This window comes from Bidens hawaiensis, unplaced genomic scaffold (genome assembly GCF_021521415.1).
Source record: "Bidens hawaiensis isolate Kalapana, Puna unplaced genomic scaffold, B.hawaiensis_p1.1 tig00002414_1, whole genome shotgun sequence".
NCBI classification, from domain to species: Eukaryota; Viridiplantae; Streptophyta; class Magnoliopsida; order Asterales; family Asteraceae; genus Bidens; species Bidens hawaiensis.
Window position 1 is genome coordinate 1,153,416 of NW_027491131.1, and position 10,267 is coordinate 1,163,682.

At 32.0% G+C, this 10,267-nt stretch overlaps 1 protein-coding gene across 1 annotated transcript; it reads left to right on the plus strand.

The window, feature by feature from the left end:
- The first annotated feature begins 351 nt into the window (after positions 1-351).
- Positions 352-9,676, plus strand: LOC143619139 (uncharacterized). Its single transcript, XM_077091145.1, has 7 exons — positions 352-589; positions 1,620-1,792; positions 8,622-8,697; positions 8,741-8,782; positions 8,878-9,049; positions 9,457-9,521; positions 9,648-9,676. Exons 1-7 carry the CDS (start codon positions 352-354, stop codon positions 9,674-9,676), a joined length of 795 nt encoding a protein of 264 aa, XP_076947260.1.
- The last annotated feature ends 591 nt before the right edge of the window (positions 9,677-10,267 follow it).

Consider the following 10,267-nt stretch of genomic DNA (forward strand, 5'->3'; position numbering starts at 1 on the left):
TGATCCTTGAAAACTTTTTCCACCACCTTTTTTTGTGTTGTGTTGTTGTTGCCTCTTTCATTTGTTTTGTGGCTTTGTTTATTAATTTACACAACTTTTCGTTGTTTTCGTTAACACTTCGAAAGCGTTTGATTCGTTTTGTTGTTTTTGTTAACAATTTTGACAACCCTTTACTTGTGTTGCTGTTTCATTCCTTTTGTGGCTTGTGGTTATTAATTTCGACAACATTTCGTTGTTTTCGTTAACAATTCGAACACGTTTGATTTGTTTTGTTGTTTTCCTTAACAATTTCGACAACATTTGATTCGTTTTGTTTTGTTAGATTGTTTCATTGTTTATTCGAATAAGAAGATGTTGTTAATGAAGCATAAGAAGAGTCACGCAGCAAAGGTGGCTGGAAACCGGCTTTTGATTAGTGTAACGGTTGTTGGGAGCGCTGGACCGTTAAGGTTTGTTGTGAATGAGGAGGAGTTGGTGGCGAATGTGATTGATACCGCGCTTAAATCGTATGCTAGAGAAGGAAGGCTTCCGGTGCTTGGATCAAATTCAAATGACTTTGTTTTGTGTTGTCCTCTCGTCGGTACCGAAGGTTAGGTTTCGATGATCTTGTTTTTCGGTTATTGTAATTGTTCGTTGTTGTTGCGAATTGAATTGAATCGAATTAGAATGCTGATGCATTTGATTTGAATTAAATCGAATTGGATTGATGATTTGAATTGAATTGAATCTAATTCGATGGAATCGATCGAATTATAATGTTGATGAATCTGATTTTAATTGAATTGAATCTAATTAGCTTGTATAGTGTTCGAAAGTTAAGTTTGATTTAATTCGAATATAAATTTAATTGGTAGGAACCAATTCGGGGTATGGTCAACAAAAGTTAAAACTGGGTCGGTTAGGAACCGGTTCCGGGTATAGTCGGGTATTTGACCGTTTTTTTTTGTTTGGGTCCGGGTTTTAATCAGGTAAATGTGGAACCGGTTCCAACGAGTCCGGGTCGGGTTGGCTTTTGACTAGGTAAAGGTGGAACCGGTTCCGGCGGGTCCGAGAAGAAACCCAATACCAAGTCGTACTCGCGGGTCGGGTACGGATTGGAACCAATTCCGGGACGGGGACATCAGTCGGGTCAGGTAGGAACCGGTTCCGGGTATAGTCGGGTATTTGACCGGGTTTTTTTGGGTTTTGGGTCGGTCGGGTTTTGACCAGGTAAAGGTGGAACCAGTTCTTGGCCGGTTGCACCGGTCGGCACCGGACTTGGGTATTTTGTGCACCTCTATTATTGATTTTGATTTGAATTGAATTGAATCTAATCAGATTGGATCGAATTAAAATGTTGATGAATTTAATTTCGATCGAATTAGAAAATTGATGACTATAATTTGAGTCGAATTATAATAATAAAAATGGTTTTGATTTGAATCGGAATGAATCAAATTATACTTATAATGTTGATGATTTTGATTTGAATCGGATGAATTGAATTAGAATGTTGATGAGCTTAATTTTAATCGAGTTAGAATGTTTATGGATTTGATTTCATTCGAGCCGAGTCTAATCGACTTAGAATGTTTTGACTTGCGTCAAATTAGAATGTTGACGAATTAATTTTGTTACAGCTTTGAAACCATGGGAACAGATCGGATCATTCGGTGTGAGGAACTTCATGTTATGCAAGAAACCGGAGAAGGAGGCGGGTGGAGGCAACTACGAACGACCAGTGACAGTGGAAATACCAAGGAAGAGCTTTGGCAGTTGGAAGGCATGGTTCAATAAATCACTCATTCTTAAGGTATCATCTCACTGAATATGAATACCATGTGATTTATTGTCCTAATTACAATCTTAATTTCTTCTAGTATTTGAATCTATTCATTTCTTCATGTATTGTTTCTTATATGTTGTTGGATAGTGATGAAGATGAGATGAAGTTTGATATGTTGTTAGGGTTTTTGTTGTTTTGAAAATCAATTGTTCAATATTTGATTATTGTTTCATGTCCTGCATTGAAGGATAAATATTGTACTTTGTACTATACTATGATATCAATATGATATGAATAATTGTATTTGTCAATGGTTGTTTATATTGTTAAACCGATTGATTTGGATGGACTTTAAAGCGTAAGTAAAGCGTCACGTTATTGTCATATAGATGGTGCGACTTAACAAGTAATAACAAGCAATTCCCTTTAAAGCTTCGTTGCCACATTAAAGCCCCCTTTACCCGCCCGTTAAAGCCTTATTGTGATTTTTTTTGAAAGGTGGTATTTTATAAATAAAAAAACTGTCCTAGCAAGTAGTTAGAACAAAAAAGCACAGAACATTACAAATACAATAGAGAGTTCTTAAGCCACTCGATCCTAGAAATATTATATTTACAGTTTTTACTGTTATACCACAAGAACGAGAAATGTAAAATTTAATCAAATAGAGTCAAATACAAGTCATAAAATATGACAACCAGTCTAACACACTATCTAACTCGAGTAGCGGTCATTTTCACTTTAGTGATGCGATAAGACGGTTAAGATGTAAATTATGAAGAGATAATTGAAAACCAATAAGCTTAATCCAACCAGAGTAGTGGGTGAAACACCAAAAAAAGGATGAAAGTGCTAGCTGGAAATTAGATACTAAAATAATATAATTTGCAGGCTTTCTTTGGCCTTCAATTTTTACAAGGAAAATACAGCTAGGTTTCATACCAGCTTGTACGGTATAACTTTGTTATTTCTATAAAAGAAAAAATAATTATAGAATGACCACAATATTAAAATAAACGCATAATATTTTAGTCTTGTAGTTATCAACCTCTTTTGTTTTATTAAACGCATAATATAACTTTGTTATTTCATATGTTTTTATGTTTAATTAATATATAAATATAAACATATTGTTAATATTATAAATTGTTTATTGGATTACATCGAAACAGAAGGCAAACGGGCAACAAGCTGCGCCGCTTGTTGCTTAATAAAATTTGTTTCTTGCATCGGTCTTTTCTTTCTTATTGAAATTCCTTTGTATCAATTAGTAAAAACTCATATAATTATCCATATATAGTAAAAGAGAAACTTGTCATTACAAACTTGATTTCTGATTATTTTGTTTTTTGATATATAATAGATAACTGTGAAGGCATAAAGTTACTTGTTGCTGGGTGGTTGTTCTATGGGTGTGCTTATGGTTTGAATTGAATGTGGGTATCTTCTCGGTATCGATTCTAGGCAGCTATGAAAAGAATTATATCCTTTTTTTTGTTTATATAGCTAGGCTTTTTTTCTTTCTTTTTTTTTAAAAATTTTACTTTTTTATTGAAGGTGTCTTTTATGATTAGGTGCCAATATCGTCAATACCGATCGCATTCACGTCGAGTCACAATAATTAAACGCGGGTTTTGTCTTCACTATCTTTTTTAAAATAAGTTAACGTGTTGTGTTTGGACATTGACGAATTTTAATTTGATAATTTACGGTGCCATAACTTGATACAGACCGAATGCATGCCAGTTTGCAATTGCGCCATGTGATTTGTTTTGTTATATTTTTTAAATTGGCGATTTTCGCTGCGTATTTATTTGTTTCTTTTTTCATTCTAAAAATGTTAATTTGTTTGGGCATTGGCGAATTTTAGGTTTGATACCGTAATGAACGTAACCGGTATTGTTCGATTCGCGGCAATTCGCCGGCGCAACGTTCGGGTATTACCGATCGGATAAACGTCATTTTAAACATATTGCAATACAAACTATACGAGCTTTATGAATGTTTACTAATTTATTTTTTTGGTTTTGTGCCAATAACATAACGAATTCAACTGATACCAATCCAGTTTGTCTCGCTTTTATTATAAGTTGTATGTGTATCAATGCTATTTTGGAAGTTCACAAATTTATTTTTTGATTCAGTGTCGTTGCCATTTCTAAGTCACTGTTACCGACCGAATTCACGAGGGGATTTGGGATTGGATAATCTATCAAGTGTTGATTTAGTGTGGAGAAGATAGGTTAACTGAATTCGCAGCGTTGCATTGCCGCATGGGGTTTACACCTAGTTTCATATAAATACTTATTAGTTTTTTAAGTTATACCCAAAAAAAAAATAGGCTCTTCAAATATAGGTATTATTTCACTTTATATTTTTAGAAAATAACATTCACTCAGAAAAAAATTGTGGTTGATTATAATGGTGCATCAAAATTATCACAAACGTAACAAGACTGCATCTAAATAAATAACGATTTGCCTAAATTGTCCAAATAGAACTATACAATTATAATGGTGCTACAAACCACAACCATGGTTTATATGCACCTACTTGTAACTTAGCAAACACATATATACTTTTACCCTAAAAAAACACACGCCTCTTCCTAGATCCTTCGTAAGAGACTTTTACAAAATAAAATGACTGCACACGCCTCTTCCTAGTGCCTTTAGCATGAAATAAAAGTTTAACTTTTGGATTCATGTTATTACTGAAACTGCTTCAATCGCTCTCAACAATGAATTGGTACGACACTCGTTTGATAATCAATAGTAACACGAATATATTGATATTTTTATTAATATGAAACGTATAAAACTTTCACATGGTACCAAAATCATATCATTTGTACATGAGTTTTCTTTTTCTTTTTTTTTTCTTTTAGAGATTATTTTATATAAGATTGGTTTGCAAGTAATATATAATATAGTATTTGCATAACAAAACAATTTATTTATAGTTATTATTCGAAAAAAAAAATAAAGAGTTTTATACGTATCCGTACTTATCAACTTATAATTTAATGCAACTTTTATTTATAAAAACATAAGCATATAAATCGTTGGTTTTTTTATATATTTTGTGGGCCGTTGAATGTTTTTTATGCGCCGACGCCGCACGATTAGAAAACAATACATAAAGCCAAAACATCATAAATTTATTTATAGATTATTATCTATTTTTCATATTAATAAAAAATATTAATCCTTACGTTTTACTGTTGATTATCGAACGAGTGTCGTACCGGTTCATTGTTGAGAGCGAATCGGAGCAATTTCAGTAATAATACGAATACAAAAGTTAACGCTTATTTCATGCAAAAGGCACTAGGGGTTTTAGAGCATTCTCATCTCACCCTCTATCTATAAATCAAAAACTACATTAACTGGATAGAGTGGTTGAAGAACCCTCTTTTATTCATGTAATTTTCCTTGTTTTTTGCCCGGCTAATTTCTTGCTAGTCGGCGCTTTATATAATATCCGCCGTTCAAAAAAAAAAAAAAAACTACACCAAAACTCATTACATTTTCTCTCTCCATTTCAATTAAATAATACTTTTTATACCTTTTATTATTACCTTTTTTCTTTCCTTCACTCACAACCACTTTCAAAATATATTAAAAAATTATAGAGGATGAACAGTAACTTTTCAAATATACAAAAAAATCACGACTTTTTCTAAAATATAAAAACTTTTCACTCGCAACACCCTAAATCACTCTCTAAATTATAAAATCATCCCTCACACAAAATAAAGGACTGGATGAGAACGCTCTTATAGTACTCTCGAGTATCATAAAACTTACAATTCCTTTACAATCATCTCCTTTTTTTTTCCGATCGCCTACCCTAAGCTATCCAACAACCCTATTTTTCCTTATATCACCTTTTTCATCTACCCCAAATCGTTCTTTTATTTTATTTTTAATAAAATTAAATAATAACTTTAAAAATAAAACTATATTTAAACTTGAACTTATACCCCACTTGTGATCTAGTGATAGGAGGCTCTAGTTTTCAGTTTTCTAATGAAGTCTCAAGCTTGATTCCCACTTGTGTCACTTTGAAACCATTAAGTGACTTTGCTTATTTAACTTACAACTAGTATTTAACGCGGTGGGTGGCGTAAAGTTTTTAAAAACAAAACTATTTGGTGTCTAAGTAATGCTCTAAATGACTAAACTACTCGGCTAGGCAAACATTACAAAGGAAACAAACTTATAAACGTTTGAAAATGTTAACGCTAGTCAAAACATAAATTAAAAGAAGCAATATACAAAGAAACCATAAGAACAATTTGTATAACCATTTAAAATACAGAATACGCAAAAACCATTAGCTACACTTCCAAACATAAGCAATTCAGCGTTGATGCCACTACAAAGCCTTTAAACTCTTAAAAGCCTACAAAATGAAAATGCACAAAATTAGTAGGAAAAAAACACTTGTTATATCAAAACAAAAACAGGTGGATATTGAATTAAAGAAGCAATAGACACATAAAATCAAAAAGTAGAAGCATTATTGAACAACTAAATTTTAGTATTTTAATATATGGGTTGTAGGTGATTCTTTTTTTATTGTGGTTTGATAGAAAAATACATATTAAAAATTGATGGCATAAGATAAGCAAATGACCTTTTTGTTTACACAGCTTGAGATTTATCAACAACAATGTCTCGGGTGCTTTTGTTGGTATATTCAACACCTCTTCATCTTTTATGAAAAGAGTCCTCTGACAAATCTTGAGCTGTCATATGTAAACCTAAACGACAACAGCAGCTGCTTCAAATAGGCACAAATAAAATTCAAGAATAAACATGAGTGTGAAACTAAACTAACCCTAACCCTAACCCAAACCCAATACCCAATAACAATAACAATAACAATTTAACAATAAAAACAGAATTAAAATGGCAGCATTTATGTAAATATATATGACAGTAACAATGTTTAAAACAATTTTAATTAATAAATAATTTAAATATCTATACAATTCCATTTCTTTGAAGCAGCCATCATCTCTTCCCGTTTTTCACAGAGTATGTTCAATTTTTGTTAGCTAACTTAGACAAAAATGAGAAACTAAACTTGTTGTTGCAGATTAGTAGATTACACACCCAAAAAAGATGTTGAGTACTAACTGTAAAGATCTAATGTTTTTTCTATTATTTCACAAGATACAATACAATATATAATACAAGTCAAAGAGAGAATCAATTAAAAAATATATATACCAATAATATCAAGAGATATTATCGGTTAATACTAACCTTGAGTTTAATTGGTTGCAATCTATCGTTCTTCCTCAAGTCCAACCGATTCGAGCAACCTTACTGGTTCGGTGAGCTTTATTTTCTCCAACAGACAATGATTTCAAACACCAACAAAAAAATAAAATAAAATAAAACCATATCATCTCATCTCATCTAATCAATAAATAATTAAATCCCTGGGTCTTTTTGTAGAACTTTTGAGGCTCAAATCTCCGTTACGGTTGCAACATGCGTCGCCATTCCAAATAATGGAGCTTCATCATAGCCTAACACAATGTACAAAATAGTAAAATGTGAGTTAAGCAGCATGTTTAGGGTAAACAACCGACATCAAAACCGCACTGGATTGCCGCCGCCACACCTTTTGAAACATATATTGTGATGCATTGGTGTGAGTCATAACTAAATTTCACAAACCACCACACTTGATATGAGCTTTTTAGTTTTTTAGTTTCTTTTCATTTTAACGTATTTTGGCGGATTTTATGTCCTTTATTCTATATAATGTTTATAGTGTTAACTACAAACAGAAACACCATGAATACTAATTAAATTGATGATGGATTTGCATAATACAGTTTTTAAATGCACTGCAAGACAATATGGCTTCTGTTGAAGGACTTGTAGCATAGCCTCAAAAGCATACTTATGCTTCCATGGTTTGCAGTTCTTTTTTGATTTTTGTATGTTGTGATTTACATATTTCATTTAATTGTCTTCAAATTGATTTTATTATCATTATTCTTGGAAGTTACAAGCTGTTAAAGGGCATCTTGCACCATCAACACCTAGAGATCAGTCTGTCATAAAGAATAAATTTTTTTCAGAGTTGAATCATAGGCCCGAGCCGTCTAGACATCGGATGGTTGCAGCGTCAGTTGAGGCAATTGAAGACCCATCAGATGTCGATGATGAAGGTGCCTTTAATTTACTTCACTCAAAAAACTTCTATTTTCTTTTAACTAAATAACTAAATAATATGTATTTGGTTATATATGAAGATTATACTAAAGAATATTAAAAGTAACCGGTTTTGTGCAGGGGCGTATTTGTCTTTTATTGTTTATATTGTAGTTACTGCCTGTTTGACTGGTTTCCTTGACTTGTAAACACTTTTTTTTTATAAACAAAATGAGTTCGGGTCACTTAAAAAAGGTCTCCCTTTTGGTTCGGATCAAAATGGATTATAAGCAATAATGAGTTTTGGTCAATTTTAAAAAATTATAAATTTTGGTTTGGGTAAGAGATTAATGACTTTAAACGATCAAATCGTGTTTGGGTTAGAATGGGATGTTGGAAAAATTCATAGGGTAAGTGTGTTCCACCTTCAAATTTTTTATAATCAATTTATCGTGTTGACTTACGAGGGTTCGAGCTCGCGTTGTTTTAAGCTCTATTTTCAAAGCTCAAACTCCGCTCAGAGGTTGTTTTTACAAGCTCTAGCAGTTAAGTATCTCTTTGTTTTTTCAATTCATTAAATAACAAATTTTAAAACTTGGATATTTTTTATTTAGCACCCTTTAATCCTTGATGCCTTCTGAAGCTGTTTCTTTTCTCTTTTTTTTTCTTTTTCGCAGAAATCATTGTTCTCCATGATTGATTCAGTTATTAGCCTTATGAAGAAAGTGGACTATGAAGAAAAAGCAGCTCATGGTCACTCCAATATTATGTTAATGGTGAATGGACTTGCACATAGGCAATATTTTCGCGGTTAAAACCGAAACTAATCCGAGTTCAGGTAATTTCAAACCGAATTGGAAACTAGGTTCAAATTCGGTTTGGTTATTTTTTTTCAGTTTAGACCAGATAACACTCTTATGGTTTCTTATATAGCTACTCTTACATGTTGGCGTTTTCATTTAATTAAGGCTAAACCGTTACTTGCAGGCAAGAAATACATCAGTTTGGATAATGAAAACAACCGGAGCAGTTGCCTTCTTTATAGCAGCTATTATACCGCCTTATGGTCTGCAAGGTCGGTTACCTTCTCTGTTACAGGTGGCAGGTCACTGGGTTGGTGGATTGGGTAATGAGTTCAAGTTAAAGTGGATTTTTTGTTGTGAATAGTTGTCTAACTGCTATTGAAGACTTAAGATACTAATACAAAAACAAACAAAAATAGTCTTAAGGTTTTTATGAACAATTCAAATTACTTTGAACTTATTTGATCAGTTAAGAGAGTAAACATAATCCAATTCAACGCATATGTTTACTTTTAACCATTACTTGTTTTTTAATTAGACTGGTTATATTAGATTGTGCCAAATGACATAACTTAAATATAATTATTATTGTTATTTGGCTTGAATCGAATTTGGATTTTTAAAACCGAATAACCAATTTGATTTTGGTTTAAAATCAAACCAATAAGCAAATATCTAACTACGGTTTTTTTATTTTAAATGCATGCAGTTCTCAACAGAAGAATATAAATATTACAATGACAGTCAATCAAGAGGGTGTGTTGGCAACTGGAGGTTTGCGTTTGTTTATAATCATCATAAATTATATATTGAATTTATTTTTAGGGGATATTAATTGATTATAATTGGATTTAAATGAAAATTGATTTTTCTTGTTTTTAAATCTAAATGTAACAACAGGAGTTTGTGGTTCTGGGACTGTGTACTGATTTGAACAAAATCGTTGATGTTTTGATATTACAACTATTACATTTGCAACCATGACAGGTTTATCTTTTTTTGTTTAGTTATTTATTTAATGGGGATTTTGTTAACCGAGGATCATTTTCGGCTGAGGCTATTTTCATACTTTTTGCATACAAGTTTATGTCACCATTATGGTAAAAGTTTCCCATCTGCTATAACATTTTTCCATTCAAGCAATTGTATCGACTTATTTGACTTTTTCAGCTTTAAATCTTAATCGTGGAAAATACTTGAGCAAAAGCATGAAGAAAATCTATGGGATATTTGCAGAGGTTTTATTTGTATTTACCATTAGCCCATGATTTAAGCAATAAGATATTTCTCTTTAATGGTGGACTTTTTAGCACTAATGGTTTGAGCTCTGATATTAGAGCAATTGATATGTTTTATGAGTCTCCCATATGAAAGGTATGTATGTTTTTCTAGGTTTATTTTGTATTTTAGTCTAGAAAGCTATATTTAGTGGTACTAATATCATATCATTATGTTATGTTAATATGCTATAGGTTTGATGTGTGAGATACTATGGAGTGATCCATAACCTAATCCCGGTG